At 42.8% G+C, this 21752-nt stretch overlaps 1 protein-coding gene across 1 annotated transcript in view; it reads right to left on the bottom strand.

Annotated features, from left to right (window-relative positions):
• The window catches only part of LOC144491525 (contactin-4-like), a 1235140-nt gene that overhangs the window by 599444 nt on the left and 613944 nt on the right, over positions 1 to 21752 (bottom strand). The window contains exon 6 of the mRNA XM_078209439.1: positions 2732 to 2935. Coding sequence (XP_078065565.1) covers positions 2732 to 2935 — 204 coding nt within the window. The remainder of the gene's footprint in view (positions 1 to 2731; positions 2936 to 21752) is intronic.

Raw genomic sequence — 21752 nt, 5'->3', positions numbered from 1 at the left:
GGGAAGCATGCGTGCTGAACTCACTAATGATATTGAAATCCAGCTAATCTCACGCTAATAAGCTTCACGCTGGAAAGGGGACGGGAACATAACAAACCGTTTGGCACCATGCGCAAATTAGATTTAGTGTCACATGCTAGGTTCCCGGCTCACCGCACTGAATGCCGGGCGCGGCGAGGTGATACAAAGATGCCCTATATCTTTTTCCATAGACACAAGCAAAGCTGCTGAACATTTCCAACATTTCCTGTTCTCCATCAGTCTCCCAAAAGTGGATCAAGTCAGGACAACATCACGTTCAACCCCTCAGTTTATCTGTGAGAAAAAGCTGGAATAATTTAATTTATTTTCTCCAGGAGTGGTTGGGCCTCTTTATTAAACCTATGCATAAAAAAAGCTTCAGGCCCATGCCCCCCCCACAGTAAGTAGTGCAACATTTGTCCTCTCAATGCTAGCAGAGGTTCCCTTTCAGATGCTGCTCTAACATTGGGGCTTCAATGTTTCACATAAATGTGGGTGAAGCGTATTGGATGAAACCTGCCATTGTGGTACACCTGAGGTTGGATTCTCCCAAAAAAATTCTAAGTGTCAAATTTGCGTAAAAACTGGAGTAAATCATGCTGGTTTTTTCAGCAGGAGTTTCAAAATGAATCTCCCACACTCTATGCACTGCAGAGTGCACTAGCGTGATTCGCTCCACAAATCAGTGGATTCTTGCTGGAGAGGCCGGCAGCATAGCGCTGAGGAGGCCACTGCGCATGCGCCGATCTGTCAGTGCCGAGATCAGCACATGTGCAATGGCCCCTGTCTGCCAGCCTCCCGATTGCTGGCCAGCTCAATCATGGACCAGCCCCGCGACCCCCGGATCGCCAGCCCTCCGTCCCCTTCACAGCCCAATCGCTGGCCCCCCAAACATGCCCGGGCCAGCCTCAACCCCCCACCCCCCATCCGCAGCCCCAATCTTCCCTCCCACCGATCCCCTCCTTCCCCCCCCCCACCACCCCCCCCCCCCCCCCCCCCCGCCCCCAACACCGGTAACCCCGACCACACCCCCCCCCCCTGCCTGCAGCCCGACCCTCCCAGCAGGCTTGCCCGCACCCCCCCTCCAACCCCGATAGCCAGACCCAATCGCTGGCCTACCTCCGTCACTTAGCACAAAGTGCAGAGTGGCAGCGGGACACCCCCACCCCCACAGGCCCCCATTAGGCCCCACCCCCTGGCCATCAGCACTTTGCCACTTGGGCAGTGCCAGAGGGCTCAGGCTGGCAATGCCCAGTGGGCATCCCCCCAGTGCTCTACACTCTGGGGGGATTAGCGGACCTGGAGATTCAGTCCTGTGCCCGCTAATGCTATTTAAATCGAATGCAAATCAGAATTGAAATAATTAATGTAGCTCCACATTGGAGCTAACAGCGCCAGAAATCCAGCTGCCAGAGACGCGCCAATGCCATGGCGCCCAGCGGGGAACCAGCAAAACAGCCTCCTCTCGAGTCTCCCTGCCCACTGCACTGCAAAAGCAGCGCTGCAGGCTGGGAGAATCACCCTCTAGATTTTTTGAAATAAATGCTATCATAAAGTAGACTAGTTTTATCAATCAAATTAGATGCAAATGTTATATATTTGTATATTTTAAAACAATGTTGGTGCCTTTTTCTTCATGGGAAAATAAATAATTATTTCGCAAATGTAGATTTTTTGGGGGGCGTAACATTTAACTAATGCTATGTCTGGTCAAAGGGGTCGTAATGATTTTCCTTTAGACAAATTAAGCAATTAGAGGGCTGTTTGCTGTTAAGATTTTTGAAAAACATTGGTGTAAATGCTCTTGTGGTTTAAGAATGAATTGTGTACCTTTCGTTTGCACCCCTTTCAGAGCAAAAAGGAGATCTGGAAAGGAACTACGATAAATGAAAATTCTGTAAACAAAAAATCCACAACAAAAAATTTAGCAGGGTCTGCTTTTGAAAGGGCTGTTTTCTCATGGGTGAAACGTGGACTAAAACTGAGCACCAATCCATTGTCTTGCTTGCAGCCCAAACACTCACATATGAAATAAATTCAAACCCCAGCTATCCACCACACATAGACCACATCACTGCATCATGACTAACAATTCTTTCAATCCCGGATGGTTCCTTTCACTGAATGACTTTGCTGGAAGGTTCACACCAGTCATCATTTTTCAGTAATCATGACTAAATTATATAACAGACACATTTAGATCACCTTGAGCTTTTATATTGGACTTTGCTCATTCTGAACAAGAAATTAATATTTAAATTATATGATAATGATTAAACAATTCATGTTTGCATCCCCAGTGGCCATGTTAACTGCAGCACACAGGAGCTGGCTGCACAAAGCTCACCTGAGGTACCTTGCCATTCATTATTCATTTTTCCTTCTTGTGAGCAGTGAGGAGGGGGATGGGGGGTTGGGGGCAGCTGGGAACTGCAGGAAAGGGGAAAAAAATAGCTTTCGTGGCTAATTCTGTTACTAGAGAGATAAGTGTATATTGCCCAGTGATTCTGTTCATAATCTGTGATACCTTTTAAATAATTTTACCCTACAAATACATTTAGTTGCAGTTATATGCGAAGCATGTTATTCATCCAATGCACTAAAACACAAGTCACCCAGGTGTTCAACAGAGACAAAATACAAATATTCTTATATACAAGATTGTTCCACTCCACAAGGGGTGGTTAAGATAAAGAGAAGTGAAGCTTACCATCAGTACGTAGGACTAAAGGGGTAGGTGGGCTCAGAACTCTCTTATTGGTTACTGTGTTTTCTATTTCACAGATGTAGGAACCAACATCCGATATCTCCACTTTTGATATGTATAAGTTTCCAGTTTTTTGAGATACAAAGCGACGATTATCTTGTTCCACGAAGGTTGGAAATTGGTTAAATATCCAAGTATATCTCAGTTCTGAAAAACAGGTAATGGTTCACCACATTAACTCAATTATTTCACATGTCAGACTGAACCCTTCAAGAAATAAATCAGTATGCACATCTGAAGTGTGAAGAAAGGAAAATATTATTTTAGGATACTTTAGCACAACAAAAAGTCATAGGCAGGAATTGCTGATGTCATCAATGACAGGCATGGAGGGAGAATGTAGCGAGAGGCCTTGAAATCTGTTCTACCCTGGTATGAATTTACAGCGGGATCTTCTGCTGGTGCCCGCCACAGCGGGTTGTAAAACCCACCAGAGGCAGCATGAACCTTATTTTCATCATGTTAATGGGATTCAGATGAAGGCCGGATGCCCCATGGCAGATTCGCCACGATGCTGGCGGGAAAACACACCAGCATGATACATGGACAGACAATGTGACATGCAAATGTTGGGACTCATCTGAACAATGCCCTCTAGAGGTCAGGATGGAGGCCGTCCACAACCCTGGACCACCATAAAGTTTGAAGTTTATTTATTAGTCACAAGTAAGGCTTAACAGTGGATCAGGAGAATGTCTACAGGTGGACCTTCCAGGCTAGATGCCCAGAGGGTGCATCCATCTTCCAGTCTCAGAAAGTTCTTGGAAACCCATCTTCATTCTCAGGAGGTCCATCTTCTAGCCTCAGAGTGCTCCTGGAGATCTGCCTTCATTTTCATGAGGTCCACCTTCTTTCTTCACCACTGGTCAGTGATGATGGGTGCCCTTTCAGTATGGCACCTGGATAAGATGGTGGACTAAGTGCCAGAACTGAGACAGTGGATTAAGTGCCATCAAGGCCGTCCTGTCACTGAATATGGCGTGAAACACCAGGGTGCATTATGAATCAGATTGTGGCCCGAAAATTTGGCATGTTTTCCTGCCGGCTACTACAGTGGAAAATGCTCCACGTTCCTGCCTCCACCATGGCACTTAGTCTCAAAATGCGAGAATTCCATTTTTTTGTTTACTCTTTGAGACAAAACAAAAGACTTGCATTTATACGACCACTAAATGTCCCAAAGTGCGCGACAGCCAAAAGAGAATCACTGAATTGTAATCACTGTAATGACTGTTTTAATGTAGGAAACACAGCAGCTAATGTGCACAGCAAGCTCCCACAAACAGCAATGTGATATGGACCAGATAATCTGTTTATGTGATGTTGGTGGAGGGATAGATTAATGGCCAGGGCACTGCTGCTATTTTCCTTGTTCTTCATTGAGATATTGCCATGGCATCTTTTACTACGACCCAAGAGGGCCTTGGTTTAACATCTTATCTGAAAGATGGCACCTCCAACAGTGCTGTGCTCCAGAAATACTGCCCTGAAGGCCCTGAAGTGTTACCAACCAAGGCACAACTAACATCCAATTGTAATTTGTCACTGTAATGCTTTATAGAACACTTGGTAGGAATAGAAAGAGAGAGAGAGGGAGAGCTAATAACTGAGAGACCTGATTACATCAGTTTCTCTGCAGTGATTTGTTGTTGGTAAAATAAATTCAAATCTAAACTCATCTTTCTGTACCTGTGTTCACTAGAATGACTGGAGAAATGCATGTGAGGGCATGTGCGAAAGACACAAAAAAAGTTCAGATCACCAAAGGATGCTGCAGCAGGCAGCTAATGGCAATTTGCTCTTGCATATTGATCTGCTTTTAAAAATATTGTAAGAAGTCTCACAACACCAGGTTAAAGTCCAACAGGTTTATTTGGTAGCAAATACCATAAGCTTTCAGAGCAGAGTTCCTTCGTCAGATGGAGTGGATATCTGTTCTCAAACAGTACACAGACACAGAAATCAAATTACAGAATACTGATTAGAATGCAAATCTCTACAGCCAGCCAGGTCTTAAATGTACAGACAATGCGGGTGGAGGGAGCATTCAACACAGGTTAAAGAGATGTGTATTGTCTCCAGACAGAACGACACCACACAACCCTGCCACAGCAACCTCTGCAAGACGTGCCGGATCATCGACACGGATGCCATCATCTCACGTGAGAACACCATCTACCAGGTACACGGTACCTACTCTTGCAACTCGGCCAACGTTGTCTACCTGATACGCTGCAAGAAAGGATGTCCCGAGGCATGGTACATTGGGGAAACCATGCAGACGCTACGACAACGGATGAATGAACACCGCTCGACAATCACCAGGCAAGACTGTTCTCTTCCTGTGGGGGAGCACTTCAGCAGTCACGGGCATTCAGCCTTGGATCTTCAGGTAAGCGTTCTCCAAGGCGGCCTTTACGGCACACGACAGCGCAGAGTCACTGAGCAGAAACTGATAGCCAAGTTCCGCACACATGAGGACGGCCTAAACCGGGATGTTGGATTTATGTCACATTATCAGTAACCCCCACAGCTTGTTGGATTTATGTCGCATTATCAGTAACCCCCACAGCTTGCCTCCTGGACTTGCAGAATTCCACAAGCTGTTCTGTCTGGAGACAATACACATCTCTTTAACCTGTGTTGAATGCTCCCTCCACCCGCATTGTCTGTACATTTAAGACCTGGCTGGCTGTAGAGATTTGCATTCTAATCAGTATTCTGTAATTTGATTTCTGTGTCTGTGTACTGTTTGAGAACAGATATCCACTCCATCTGACGAAGGAGCTCTGCTCCGAAAGCTTATGGTATTGGCTACCAAATAAACCTGTTGGACTTTAACCTGGTGTTGTGAGACTTCTTACTGTGCTTACCCCAGTCCAACGCCGGCATCTCCACATCATTTAAAAATATTTGCATGCCAAGTTTCTGGCTGTGCAAGCTGATAGTGTTGCAGTGAGGGAGGGTACCTGGAACCTGAGTAACCAGTGTAAGTAAATGTGCATCTGAACCAATCAAAGGATTGGGAAATTACTAGCACAAGGATGGAGAAGGTAGTGAAAATTAGAATGGGTGAATGCAATGCAGATTAGATAATAGTGAAATAATGAGAGCAAATAAAACATTGATTTTCCCTCCTTCTTAATCCAGAGATAGAAAGGAAATATTACAATTTACAGTTTTATTTAATTTAAATCGCCACAATTAAAATCTGAAATATTGAAACTTGACACTTATAAAAGCTCAATTTCAGAGCCAGAGAGGTCATTTGATAGCAATGAATACTTATCGCATCACTAAAATGGTGCTTATGCTCAAAATGACAAGAGATAAATAACTGTGGCAAATTTTATCAGTATTTATTGTGCAAATACAGCAGCTTCATGCATCCAATGAGTTTCAGTGATGAGCCAGAGAGTGAGATACCAATTTTGCAAAGCAAACATCACTGTGGCGCATCTCAAATGGCAACCCACAGATTTTGAAGTTTAACCTCACATCTGCCCCTCTTTTGAAGTTGCTATAATATTTACAAATAACTATGCTTGGTCCATTGCTTTACCTAAAGTTTATACCATTGTATCATTTGTGGTAGGGCAGTACAGGAACTATTAATGTATATTAATTGTGTTCACCTGCATCTGGATGGTAGGCATTGACTGGTGATTCACTTTAATCCCTATAAATAGACACAGACTGAAATTGGGGTTGCAGGGTTTGGATGTATATTCTTGGAGCACTTAACTGTAGAAATAAATATAAACACTGATTCTCATTCGACCCTTCACCAAATGGTTGTCTGGAATTTAACAGGCACACCCTTGAATAGAAGAGGTTCAGGCTGGTTATGGTAGAGGCCAGCACCACTACTCTGAAGAGAAATGATTTTCTTCAATGTGCTGAAACAGGAAAGGAAAGATAAAGGGCAGAATTCTCCCAAAACATTTTGCAGTGAGAGCCACGCCAGTCTCTTTGGCGCGCTCTGCTGAGACAAGCCTCCCTGTGAAACATGCTGTTATGGAGTCTCCAGGCGTGTGACTTGCCCAAAGTAGCTGCAGTTGTGTGCTGTTAAGCAAGGGGAACTGCATTTAAATGTTCCCCTTGTAATCACAACCAGTCACGCCAGGAACATGCCACCACACAGACCAGCCCCACAATTTACGAGGGAGAGCTCAGATGGGTGCTGAACGCCATGGAGGAAAGGAAGTCCATCCTGTACCCCAGGATGGAATTTGATTCAGGAGCAAGGACTCCATTGTAGCCACGAATACAATGGCCACAACAGTCAGTGCCCACAGCCTGACACTGCAGACTGGCGTCCAATACCGGAAGAAGATGAATGATCTGATTCAAGCTGCAAGGGCGAGTATCCATCCATCTCGTCCTGGCATCAGCTCCGCCCGGCAAGAGCTGAACAAAGCAGAGCAGTTAGAGAGTGAAAGGCCAAGAATGGAACAATGTGGTCCAAGAGGGCCAGATGCCTTCAAGGGCAACTTGGTTAGTTCCACCCATAGGATGTGAATAAATTCAAGGCAGAAGTAGGCCTATTTTTGATCCACAAAGGACTCGAGGGTTATGGGGAACAACAGAAAAGTGGAGATAAGGTCATACTCATATCAGACATAATTTTCTTGAATGGTGCAGCAAGTTTGAAAGGCCAATTTACTATTTCTTATGTACTTAAGTTCTGATGGATAGCAGCACACAGCATAAGGAGACCCATGGGGTGAGTCTACAGGTAAGCATTTAATTTAATCAAACTATAAAATAAGCTAGATCAATTAATTAGTACAACATTTAGAAGGAAGCTAATTTGATAAAATGCAACTTTCTCTCATTATATTTTATTCATTGTATATCGGATAATTTATCATAATTAGGATCAATGTATAATTAATTAACCAGACATCAGTGAATCTAATTCAGGTTTACAGCACGTGTGTAAACTCACAAAGCACTAAGTAAGGTTGGCTGCAGGTGCAGATAGTCAGATGGGAATATGTGTGGCGATAACAAATATCTGGCTCAAGGAAGGCCAAACAGCAAAGCAAACATTCCAAGATATCAGGTATGCAGGGAAGATAAGGAAGGCAATTAAAGCAGGGATGTAACAGTATCAATTGAAGAGTATGCAATGGAGCTAGAGAGTCAAGAGACCAGATTGGCATGGTGGCACAGTGGTAAGCACTGTTGCCTCTCAGTGCCAGGGACCTGGGTTCAATTCTGGCCTCGGATCATCATTGTCTGTCTGGAGTTTGCATGTTCTCCCCGTGTCTACATGGGTTTCCTCTGGGTGCTCCGGTTTCCTCCCATAGGTCATGCTAAATTGACTCTAGTGTCAAGGGGATTAGCAGGGTAAATATGGTGTTACGGGAATAGGGCCTGGATGGGATTGTGGTCAGTACAGACTCTATGGGCCGAATGGCCTCCTTCTGTACTGTAGGGATTCTATGATCTTCTGCTCTCCAGATTGTTAAGGGCTGGACGAATGACCTACTGCTGTTTACCAAAACTTGCTTTCACAGCCATATTTCCTTCCTCAACGACTGTCTCCACCTCCAACTTATCCTATGTGGATTCCAACTGAAGTTCCATCCCTCATGTTTCAAATCCACCCAGGATTACAAGTATCTCAAGGGCATACAATGTTCCTCAGTCTGCTGTTCTCATCACACCCTGAGATCCACACTCAGTACCATGCACCGCCAGATGCGATATCTTTCTCCAGCAGCACCGACTCACTCTATCCCGAGGCTGCCCTTATCCCCAGTTTCGTTTCATTTGTTGTCTCATCCGTGCCTTCACAAAAAACTTGTTCTATTCCTTTCAGGTGTTAAGGAGCGCAAGCTCCAACAACTCATTGACACCAATGCCCATCCAGGACCCTCCTCCCTTTCCTGTCCCTTGGACCCTATCCTTCCTAACCCCAATCCTTGCAGTATATTCACCATGCCCTGTGACCTTCCCCTCTCTGAGGCTGAATGTGCTAGACTTAGCAAAGGATTGGCTTTGTACTTTTATTCCCCACCTCAACAAATTTAAAGTTCAACATGATGCTGAACTCTTCTTCTAAAGTTTGATTGGAGCAGCATCCGACGATGATTATTGCCTCACTGAAGGTCCAGGCCAAGACCCTCGTTATAGGTCAAGGACAGAATCCATTTGTTCAGAGCTAAGAATCATTAGAGCTGACATTAAATTACTGGGGTGTATTCGAGGGGCCACTATGATAATGAAGGAGAATAGAACAAGTTTTTTGTGAAGGCACGGATGAGACAACAAATGAAACGAAACTGGGGATAAGGGCAGCCTCGGGATAGAGTGAGTCGGTGCTGCTGGAGAAAGATATCGCATCTGGCGGTGCATGGTACTGAGTGTGGATTTAAGTATCCTAATAAAGACAGGGATAATAATAGTACAATGGACAGAAAAGGAGAAGTTTCTGAAATATATTTAGGAGAGCTTTCTTGACCAATACATTTCCAGCCAATGAAGAAGAAAGAATTGCTGGGCCTGGTTCTGCCAAATGATGTGGGTCAAATGGATCAAGTGAGCAGGGGAACGGTAATCATGGCCCAGGTAAATTGGATTGGAAAATTGGCAAGAACAATGCGCTGCCTTTGAACAGTAGATGGTTCAGGTACTGGAGGGGGTACATTTTCACCATGAGGAAAAGTAGAACAAACAAAGTCAGAGCTCCCTGGAAGATAGAGATAGTAAGTGAGACAGAGACTAAAATGAAGGAGACAAAGAGGATGTATGACATATGTTGGGTTGACAATACAAGTAAAATCAAGCTGAAGATAGAAATTTCAGAGAGAAAATTAAATTGGAAATAATGATAGTAAACAGAGATAATTCATCAGGGAATTGAATAAACACAAGAAGAGAAAACCTTGGAATGCAATGTGGAAAGGGTGGGGGTAGGCAAGACGTGGGACGAGCTATGTTGCTCTTAAAGAGAACTGGCACAGACTGGATGGGCTGAATGACTTCCTTCTGTGCTGTAGACATTCAATTTATCTTTGATTCCATAATCTTAAGGAATATTTTTCAGGGGTGCAACCTTTTTTCCTTACATTTTGAATTAATTTGGCTTTTTCTTTTCGGTTTTCCTGCAAAAATATTGAGGCTATCAGTGCTCAGTTAGTGAAGTATAAATTGGACAGCAGTTTCTGGCAACCACACGTGCAAACATTCAGCCAAATGCAGAATTTGGGAAGTTGTTGTCTGAGTCACTACAGTTCTCCAAAAGCTGCGGAATGACGGAATCTTGATGAGAGACTTATCATTGAAATAAAGGCAGTGGTGTAAACTTGCTGTGTTTAGGTGATGGATAAATACTAAACTCACCAAAAAAAGTGAGGGAGAGTTCATTCCAATGTAATTCAACTTTAACAGTCCGCTAAGTCTTAATTCCTGCCAAAAAGCTCCTTTGGCATTGAAAATAAATGTGCAAATGGGGAGTTGCATTACTTTAGCTTTCAAATATAGCTGGAGATTTTTTTTAAATGAGAAAATTATTTATTTTTTTGCTTTCTATATCTTTCTATCTCACTTTCACTCTCAGTACTGTTGTTCTTCCCCACACCTTATTTTGCTTTCTGTGCCTAATTTGACGTGGAATTCAAAACTCAAGCTGACACGTCCTGGTTCAGAGTCTACACTGCTCATTTAGCTAAGGAGATACACAGCTTTTTACTCTGTTCACAAAGATTTCGTATTCCACATTCAGGGCCCTGCATTGGTCTCAGTGAGTTCCTGAGTAAAATACTGTTGAAAGTCTGTGGGGAAAGTAATACAAACATTTGGCCATATTTTAAGTTTGACAGGTTAATTGGCACAGTCGCAATGGCATTTGCTAGACAATATTATAAAGATCCAGATGGACTGTGCACAGAGAAAAGCTCCATTGGGCTTTTACACTAAGTAAAAATGGATAGGACAAAAAAGAAGCCTTAGATCTTTCAGACTAACAAATTAATTTTCAAATAGTTGATGTGGTTAAATTGAAATGGTAGGCCTTTAGCTCAATGCTTTGACACTGCTTCAAATTCGGCAGTGAAAGAAGATGAGGTGTACAATACATGTTGCAAAAAATGGAGTTTGTGAGCCTAGACCACAGAGACTGAGTCCTTTGAGCGTTGTAAAGGTCTGTAACTATGCAACTCAGATTACCGTGAATTTTACCAAAGGAAATAAGCAGTGAAGTGGAAATTACCATTATGATAATTGATTAGCAAATTGAGGTTGAAGTATGTAAAGCTTATTAGATGTGCATTTTATGGAAATTACTTGAAGTCCTAAAAGATGAGTGTACAAAAGGAACATTTTCTCACTCAGTCCATAAGCATTTCCCTCTTCAAGGACGCAAATTGACCAATCAAGGTTTCAGTGAAAATGTATCAGTTTCACAGGACTGATATAAAAATAAAACAAATGCAGCATGGACAAGAAATGCAAATTCTTTGAGAATATTTCAGCTGCACAGTGTTTTTCCCTCTAACCTGTTTAGTTGCAATATTATACAGAAATTAAATATGCGTTTTTGAAAGCTTATGAAAGGGTAGATCAAAGTAGTTGAATCAAATGTGCTTTGCATTATGAATAGAATTCCTGAAGTAAATGGGTTTGTGCTTCTACTCTCAACCTCATTGTATTTTCTTATTTTCTGAAATCCCTTCATTCCAAAAGGAAAATACAATAAACCTCATAAGTGATTGGTATTGGTCTGAACTGGAGTTTCATTTTAAGGTGTTCAAGGCCAGTTCAGACCAGTCCAATTATTTCCAAGTTTTACTGTCATTCACTGCTTATACTATCCATAATGGCTCTTTCATAATAATTCTCATTTTCTATCCAAAAGGATGGGCAAAGCAACCTGTTGTCATACCTTGGTTGATGCTGCATTGAAACCAGCTGATAGGTGTTTAGTGCCTAAGATGACTTATTCTCCAATATTTCTTTTAAATCCTGTATGGAAACATTTTTTTCATTGCATTCTCCTCATAGTTCAGGCTTTCGGAATTGACTGCCATGAATCTGCTTCTCATAACTCTGCTGCACAGTGGATAACCAATTATTGTATTGATGAACTGCTGACTGTTCTTGATGGTTCTGAGCATTGAGATAGACATGTGTTTGTGACCAAGCTGAAGATACAGCTGCAATAGCTGTACCATCAATGTCCAGGGCTTGCATTTCATAAGTTAATACCAAAATAAATGATGCAGACTCAAGGAGAAATAATTTTGGCCTCTTAACCAAACAGTCTGAATCAGGAAACTGTGTGGTGAACAAAAAGTGGAGCATGATTTGATTCTGTGCATTTAGTGTTTTTCTCCAGGATCATTCAACTTGCCATGATGGACTGTGGGCAGGAGGTTGCAGGGAGGACGGTGAGGGGAGTTTGGCAGGAATTCAACAATGCAGAAACTTTATATTTAACTATCTATGCGGATCGGGGTTCAATGACATCGTTATTGCACTGATATCATTCATCAACCTTTTTACTTGTATTATAGAGCAACGTTTAAATAAAGTTACAAAGCATTCATGCATAACAAAACATTTTTCACGATGGTCTGGACTATATGGTGCCTCAAAATAAACATTAAGAATCTTCTGTTACCTGAAAACTATAAAAGTTAAAAGTTTATTTATTAGTCACAAGCATAGTTCCTGTGAAAATCCCCCAGTCACCACAGTCTGGCGCCTGTTCGGGTACACTGAGGGAGAATTTAGCATGGCAAATCCACCTAACCAGCACATTTTTCAGATTGTGGGAGGAAACCAGAGCACCCGGAGGAAACCCACGCAGACATGGGGAGAACGTGCAGACTCCGCACAGACAGTGACCCAAGCCAGGAATCAAAACCGGGTCCCTTGCGCTGTGATGCAGCAGTGCTAACCACTGTGCCACCCCTGAATTAATTTATAATTTTGTGTTTGTGAGGAGGACGTTCAGACCAACCATTTTATCAGAGGAATTGGGTCAGGTTTTGCAATTTGGGATTTTGCTATGATGTGAAAGCAAACAAGATCACTCAACTATCCCTGTGCAAATTTATGCTCTGCATGTGTCAAGGAGTGGGGAAGGGTATTAGGATGGCATAAGTGACAGCGCAATAGAGGAAAAGATTGCATACCAGTACTGCTGCAGAGGATGTGAATACTGACTGAGGGCCCAGGCTATTAATGAAAGCTGATGTAAGGTGCATGGAGCAGCCTGTCAGCAAGCTTGTGTGCGATGGCTAAGTGCATGAGGAGTCCATCTCCAACTCGCATTGAGAATTTGTCTAGACCATGGCGGTCAATTCATTATACTCTGGCATGTAGCTACATTTATGAAAACAACAGTGACGCTCATCATGGTGGCACCTCTGCTGATACCTCTGACAACTTCCATTGCAGATCAGACTCACAAATCTGTTGATTTGCTTTTATTAAGAGGTGGCAACACAAAGCTCAACTGGACTTTAGTCTAAGGCCAAGCTTGCTGCATGACTTTATCATATTAAGTTAATATTGCATCTGTTTATATAATAGATAATAGACAGTCAAATGATCCAGTCAGTCCCAGTTTAAATGAGAGATGAAAGGTAGCAAATTAATGTATAAAATATGTATGAGAGAGAGATGCAACAGTGTGAGAGATTTGTGGAATCTATGTTCAAGCAAGCTATCCTGCTGTTTAGTAAAGGGGACATCTAATCCTGTGGTTTGCTTCTGTGCCAATGTCAACTGAACTGATGATAGGTTTGTGTCATTTATCAGGAGAAAATGATACATAACTCTTTCCCAATTCAGCTTACAATTATTATTTTGGATATTCCTCCAATTGGGTCCTTATAAGAGATCAGTGGTTGTACAAGGTGAACACAGTAAGAAGTCTCACAACACCAGGTTAAAGTCCAACTTTAACCTGGTGTTGTGAGACTTCTTACTGTGTTTACCCCAGTCCAACGCCGGCATCTCCACATCATGTACAAGGTGAGCCAGAGATGCTTTCAACTAAGTATAGCAAATATATTGTGACAAGAAGTAAGTGTAAATGTAAAAGTTTAAAGCTTATTTATTAGTGTCACAAGTAGGCTTATATTAACATTGTAATGAAGTTATGATGAAAATCCCCCAGTCGCCACAATTGGGCACCCATTTTGGATACACTAAGGGAGAATTTAGCATGGCCGATGCACCTAACTTACAGAAAACATGCATCATGTACAAGACTTTCAATGTATTATTCATAGATTCTGTTTTTGTTTCAGATTCCAGCATCCACAGTATTTTGCTTTTATATTATCCATAGATGTTCCATTCTGTTCAAAATGAGTCAGGGTCAAATGAGTAATTAAACTATATACTTTTTCATGAATGGTGAGAAATGCAGAGCTGTGGAGGAGCAAAGGGATTTAGGTATCATTTTTGTTATAAAACTCTGTTTTTTAAAATTACTCATTGAGCAGGCTGAAACCACAGAATACGTTTTAAAAAGACCCAAGTGACCTAAAACAGCAGGTCTCAAAATACCAACCAGCTGCATAAACAACACCCTGCAATTTACAAAGCTATCAGAGTGGAGTCGAGCTGAGTGGACTTGGCTCACCAAGAACAATAAGCTTAAATGAGTGTGAACTGCTATCTCCTGAACTACTCAAAGATATGCAGAATAATCTAATTATTCTGGTAAGTGCAGACCAAGCCATTAAATTCAATCCCTTTGGACAATGGACCCTGGCTGAGAAGGGGGCCTCAAAGACCATTTTTAACATTGGATCACAAACTTGTTAACTTGTTATGAGCATGTTTGGTGACTAGTAGTTTGTGAAGGAAGGTCAAATGACAGCAAGCTAGCCCTTTGTGTAAAGAGAGATTAACTTCCAGGGTCAGAGACCAGAAAAACCATGAGTTGATAACAGCAAGGATACAGCTGGAGCAGCAGAAAATGAGCTAAAATTTCAAGCAAGCAGAGAGGAAAGAGAAAGGCTGGAAAAGCAGGAAAAGCAGAAAGGAAAAGATAGGAGAGGAAGACAAAAGAGGAAAAAGCATTTTGGAATATATGTCAACAATGGATATGGAGAAACCTTAGCCTACACAGATCAGAATCCCTTAATATTTGTGGGGAAATTTAAAACACATAATCCAAGGCTATTGCGTCAGAACCTGCTATTGCAATCCTTTCACTTGAAAATTACTCACGGTGTAAGAAAACATGTGAAAGTAGACATTCTATCTAGTGTTTAAATCAGTACAAAAAACTGGACAATGGGAGACCAATTCTGGGCTGCATTGAATGCAGCCACTGGCTGAAACCTACCACCTCACCGGCCCCGATTCCAGGACAGATGAGGTTCCCAGAACGGAAGTCTGAGCGAGGCTGTAAATCCCGCCCACTGTAAAAGTAGCAGGGTTGTTGTGGGACATTTTAACTTCCCCTATATTGACTGGGACTCACGTAGTGCTAGGAGCGTGAATGGGGCAGAGTTTGTAAGGAGCATCCAGGAGAACTTCTTGAAACAGTATGTAGATAGTCCAACTAGGGGAGGGGCCATACTGGACCTGGTATTGGGGAATGAGCCTAGCCAGGTGGTCGATGTTTCAGTAGGGGAGCAGTTTGGAAACAGTGACTACAATTCAGTAAGCTTTAAGGTACTGATGGATAAAAGATAAGTGTAGTCCTCAAGTTAAGGTGCTAAATTGGGGGAAGGCTAATTACAACAATATTAGGCAGGAACTGAAGAATGTAGATTGGGGGCAGATCAGCATCTGGCATGTGGAAGGCTTTCAGGTATAAGTTGATAGAGATTCAGGACCGGCACATTCCTGTAAGGATGAAGGATAAGTATGGCAAGTTTTGGGAACCTTGGATAGCGAGAGATATTGTGAGCCTAGGCAAAGTGAAAAAGGAAGCATCTGTCAAAGCTAGGAGGCTGGGAACACATGAAGGAAGTGTGGAATACAAGGAAAGTAGAAAGAAACTTAACCAAGGAATAAGGAGGGCTGAAAGGGGTTACGAAAAAGCATTAGCCAGCAGGATTAAGGAAAATCCCAAGGCTTTTTACACATGTGTAAAGGGCAAGAGGATAGCCAGGGAGAGGGTTGGCCCACTCAAGGACAAGGGAGGGAATTTATGCGTCGAGCCAGAGGAAATGGGTGAGGTATTAAATGAGCACTTTGCGTCAGTATTCACCAAAGAGAAGGACTTGGTGAATGAGTTGGGGAAAGGATGTGTAGATAGTTTGAGCCATGTTGAGATCAAAAAGGAGGAGGTATTGGGGTTCTTGAGAAACATTAAGATAGATAAGTCCCCAGGGCCTGATGGGATATACCCCAGAATACTGAGAGATACAAGGGAGGAAATTGCTGGAGCCTTGAAAGAAATCTTTGTATCCTCATTGGCTACAGGGGAAGTCATGATGCGGAGATGCCGGCGTTGGACTGGGGTAAGCACAGTAACAAGTCTCACATCATCAGATTAAAGTCCAACAGGTTTATTTGGCAGCACTAGCTTTCGGAGCCTCAAGCTCCTTCATCAGGTGAGTGAGGACTTGTGTTCACAAACAGGGCATATAAAGACACAAACTCAATTTACAAGATAATGGTTGGAATGCGAGTCTTTACAGGTAATCAAGTCTTAAAGGTACAGACAATGTGAGTGGAGAGAGAGTTAAGCACAGGTTAAAGAGATGCGCATTGTCTCCAGCCAGGAGAGTTAGTGAGATTTTGCAAGTCCAGGCAAGTCGTGGGAGTTACAGATAGTGTGACATGAACCCAAGATCCCGGTTGAGGCCATCCTCATGTGTGCAGAACTTGGCTATCGGTTTCTGCTCAGCGATTCTGCATTGTCGTGTGTCGTGAAGGCCGCCTTGGAGAACGCTTGCCCGAAGATCAGAGGCTGAATGCCTGTGACTGCTGAAGTGTTCCTCGACTGGAAGGGAATACTCCTGCCTGGTGATTGTCGAGCGGTGTTCATTCATTCGTTGTCATAGCGTCTGCATGGTCTCCCCAGTGTACCATGCCTCGGGACATCCTTTCCTGCAGCGTATCAGGTGGACAACGTTGGCCGAGTTGCAAGAGTATGTACCGTGTACCTGGTGGATGGTGTTCTCACGTGAGATGATGGCATCCGTGTTGATGATCCGGCACATCTTGCAGAGGTTGCTGTGGCAGGGTTGTGTGATGTCGCTAGTGCTGCCAAATAAACCTGTTGGACTTTAATCTGTTGTTGTGAGACTTCTTACTGGACAGGGGAGGTCCCAGAGGATTGGAGAATAGCCAATGTTGTTCCTTTGTTTAAAAAGGGTCGCAAGAATAATCCAGGTAATTACAGGCCGGTGAGCCTTACATCAGTGGTAGGGAAATTATTGGAGAGGATTCTTCGAGACAGGATTTATTCCCACTTGGAAATATTTGGACATATTAGTGAGAGGCAACATGGTTTTGTGAAGGGGAGGTCGTGTCTCACGAACTTGATCGAGTTTTTCGAGGAAGTGACGAAGATGATTGATGAGGGTAGGGCAGTGGATGTTGTCTACATGAACTTCAGTAAGGGCTTTGACAAGGTCCCTCATGGCAGACTGGTGCAGAAGGTGAAGTCTCATGGGATCAGAGGTGAGCTGGCAAGGTGGATACAAAACTGGCTCAGTCAAAGCAGAGGGTAGCAGTGGAAGGGTGCATTTCTGAATGGAGGGCTGTGACAAGTGGCGTTCCTCAAGGATCAGTGCTGGGACCTTTGCTGTTTGTAATATATATAAATGATTTGGAGGAAAATGTAACTGGTTTGATTAGTAAGTTTGCAGACAACACAAAGGTTGGTGGGTTTGCGGATAGCGATGAGGACCATCAGAGGATACAGCAGGATATAAATCAGTTGGAGACTTGGGCGGAGAGATGGCAGATGGAGTTTAATCCAGACAAATGTGAGGTAATGCATTTTGGAATGTCTAATACAGATAGGAAATATACAATAAATGGCAGAACCCTTAAGAGTATTGATAGGCAAAGGGATCTGGGTGTACAGGTACACATAGGCAATGCAGGTGGAGAAGGTAATCAAGAAGGCATACGGCATGCTTGCCTTCATCGGACGGGGCATTGAGTTTAAAAATTGGCAAGTCATGTTGTAGCTTTATAGAACCTTAGTTAGGCTGCACTTGGAATAGAGTGTTCAATTCTGGTCGCCACACTACTCGAAGGATGTGGAGGCTTTGGAGAGGGTACAGAAAAGATTTACCAGGATGTTGCCTGGTATGGAGGGCATTAGCAATGAGGAGAGGTTGGAGAAACTTGGTTTGTTCTCACTGGAACGACGGAGGTTGAGGGGCGACCTGATAGAAGTCTACAAGATTATGAGAGGCATGGACAGAGTGGATAGTCAGAAGCTTTTTCCGAGGATGGAAGAGTCAATTACTAGAGGGCACAGGTTTAAGGTGTGAAGGGCAAGGTTTAAAGGAGATGTACGAGGCAGATTTTTTACACAGAGAGTGGAGGGTGCCTGGAACTCGTTGCCGGGGGAGGTAGTGGAAGCGGATACGGTAGTCACTTTTAAGGGGCATCTTGACATATACATGAATAGGATGGGAATAGAGGGATATGGTCCACGGAAGGGTAGGGGGTTTTAGTTCCGTCAGGCAGCATGGTCAGTGCAGGCTTGGAGGGCCGAAGGGCCTGATCCCGTGCTGTAAATTTTTTTTTCTTTGTGTTTGATCAGAGAATCCCTACAGTACAGGAGGCGCCAATTTGGTCCATCGCGCCTGCACCAACAACAATCCCACGCAGGCCCTATCCCCATAACCTCATGTATTTAACCTGCTAGTCCCCTTGACACTAAGGGGCAATTTAGCATGCCCAATGCACCCAACCAGCACGTCTTTCAGACTGTGGGAGGAAACCGGAGAACCCGGAAAAAACCCATGCATGGGGAGAATGTGCAAACTCCAAACAGACAGTCACTCAACGTATGCATGAGTGAGTGTTTGAGAATGAATATCGGTAAATTTGTTTTCCTTTTTCCCTAAAAGAAAGAATTGTAGTGAAATGCTTGCAGGGTAGGCATTATAAAACCTTGTTCTGTATCAACAATGACTTTGATTATTGGGTGGGCTGAAGTACAGAATGAATTTTAAAAAGACTCAAGTGACATAAACAGCAGGTCATGGAATGCTGAACATCTATAAAACTGCACCGTACAATTTACAAAGCTATCGGAACAGAGTCAGGCTACCTGAGCGTAGCTTATCCAGGACTTAAATGGGTGTGAATTTCCACCTTCTGAACTATTCAAAAATATTCAGTGAGGCTTCAGTTATTTAGAGCCTTGGATGGACCACAAATGGACTGTTGCATTCAGGTTTGGACACCAAATGACAGGAAAGCTAAATTGGCATTGGAGGGGGATACATCACAAATTAATCGCAATGGTATCAAGATTTACAGAGTTAATTATTGGGACAGGTTACATAAACATGGCTTGTACTTTCATGAATTTTGAAGGCTGGGGAAATTATATTTGAGGAAGTTGTAATGATTAAGGGATTCCACAGGATCTTTTGATGGACACAATTTCTTCTGCTGAGGGATTCCCAACTCAGAATTATATAGAATTTACTGCACAAAATTAGGTAATTTGACTCAACTGGTCTATGCCAATGCTTATGCTCTACACAGGCCTCTACATGCCCCATTTCATCTAATCCTATCATCTTATCTTTTTATTCCTTATTCCATCATGTACTCACCCAGCTTCCCCTTAAACATATCTATAGCATGTGCCTCAATTCTTTCTGGAGCACTTGAAGTGTCATAATCTATAAGGAACTAGAGCTTGTATGGACAGATGGGCTGGGCGGCCTCCTTCTCTGGTATATATTTCTATGATAAGTTCCAGTTTGTCACCACTTACTAGGTAAAGACATTTCTCTGTGAAAGACTGGAGGCTAGATCAATTGAATATTTCAAGACTAACATCATATTAGGGTATCGGAGATGGAACAAAGGAAAAGACACGGAGTTGAGGTGCATCTCAAGCCATGGTCTAATGGTAGCAAGACTCCAAAATTAATTGGTCTACTCCTACATTACAATGAACACCATTGTACAGAACAAAAAAAAAATCATATTACAATCCAAGTAACCATTCACCTCCTGGATATTTGCCTTGCAGAACATCACAGAGATTATAATGATTAAAATGTCAGCGCAGAATCTAATAAATCTGTCCAGATTAACATTGTCTGTGTCTGTTTGCCTCATTTAGATAAGCAATAAATGTTCATGTTCTGATTAATAGCAAGTAGCAGCTTCAATGTTTTAAATAACTACCAAGACTGTAATATTTAAATGTTACAAAAGCAGCATCATTCTGTCACAGCACAGGAGAAAAGCATATTGTTCTTACGGTGCAGACTGCCAAACAACCTCCTGCACTCTAAGTTATATTGTTATTATAGCTTATTACCTCAGATTATTAAAATATTTAGAGGTAGCTAAAATATACAATGTTGCAGTTATATCACTGGAGAAAAGCATCGTTTTGGGTCGTAAAAACTTTGATTTTTAAGACCCTCGGCTGATTATTTAACACTTACTTCATATCACACTTATTGCAGTCTTATATCCCAACTTCAGCTTCAAAGTAGTGGAGTTGAGTGTAATGTCAACATTTTAATACACATATATTCATGGCTATGTCATTCAAGTCCACCTCCAGGGTCTGAGCACAAAAATCAAGGTTGACATCCCAGTGGGGTACGGAGGGAGTGCTGCATTGTTGGAGGTGCCACCTTTCACTGAGGCATTGTTTTGAAAAAGAGCAGGGGAGTTATCCCTGCGGTGTCCTGGCCAATATATATTCAGTAAGAGTTTTAACAACACCAGGTTAAAAGTCCAACAGGTTTATTTGATAGCAAATGCCATTAGCTTTCCACAGAGATATCCACTCCATCTGACGAAGGAGCAGCGCTCCAAAAGCTAATGGCATTTGCTACCAAATAAATCTGTTGGACTTTAGCCTGGTGTTGTTAAAACTCTTACTGTGTTTACCCCAGTCCAACGCCGGCATCTCCACATCAATATATATTCCTCAGCCAACATCACAAAAGCAGGTTATCTGTTTGTGGGAGCTTATTGTGTGCAGGGTGGCTGCCGTGTTTCCTAAATTGTAACAGTGACTACACTCCTAAAGCACTTCAGTGGCTTTACAGTGCTTTGAGACATCTCGTAGTTGTGAAAAGCACTCTGTAAATGCAAGTCTCTTTTCTCCCCCAGTTAACACTGAGTATCATATTTTCTTTAGTTCAGTAGCTGTCACAAAACAAGATGGAAATAAAGGAGTGAAACACATCAATCAACAAGCACATTCAAAAAGTGAAGAATAAAGCCGATTTATGTTTGAACTTTTGTTGCTCACTTGTTCACTGAACAGTTAAATCAAATAGTGAATACATTTTCCCATGTTGGGATTGGCCTTACAGTGAGTTTCAGAAAGCAGAAGATTCTGCAGCACAGAGAGTGTTGATGTATCTACTATTGGGGCATGTTTATCAAAGTTAAACATGAGGAGGAAGACATGGAGGTGTAGAGTTGCTTGTGTATAAAACAAACATGAAAACAACTTTTCTCAGCCGAGGTTGCCCCACCCCCACAACTGTGCTCGACAAGGCGCTCAACCATGTCCAACCTCTGTCCTTACCCTTTCTCCTCCTTCCCATGTCCCCTTCATCCTCACTTTTCACCCCACCAGCCTCCTCATTCAAAGGATCATCCTCTGCCATTTCCACCAACTCCAGCGTGATGCTACCACCAAATATATCTTTGTCTCATCTCATCTGTCAGCATTCCATAGGGACTCTTTGTGGCACCCTGGTCCTCTTCTCCATCACCCTCAACTCCTTATCTCCTTCCCACTGCATCTTGCCACACAATTGCAGAAGGTGTGATACCTTCCCCATTACCTCCTCCCTCT

Source organism: Mustelus asterias, chromosome 3 (genome assembly GCF_964213995.1).
Source record: "Mustelus asterias chromosome 3, sMusAst1.hap1.1, whole genome shotgun sequence".
Taxonomy (NCBI): domain Eukaryota; kingdom Metazoa; phylum Chordata; class Chondrichthyes; order Carcharhiniformes; family Triakidae; genus Mustelus; species Mustelus asterias.
This window is presented reverse-complemented; position numbering and strand designations above follow the sequence as displayed.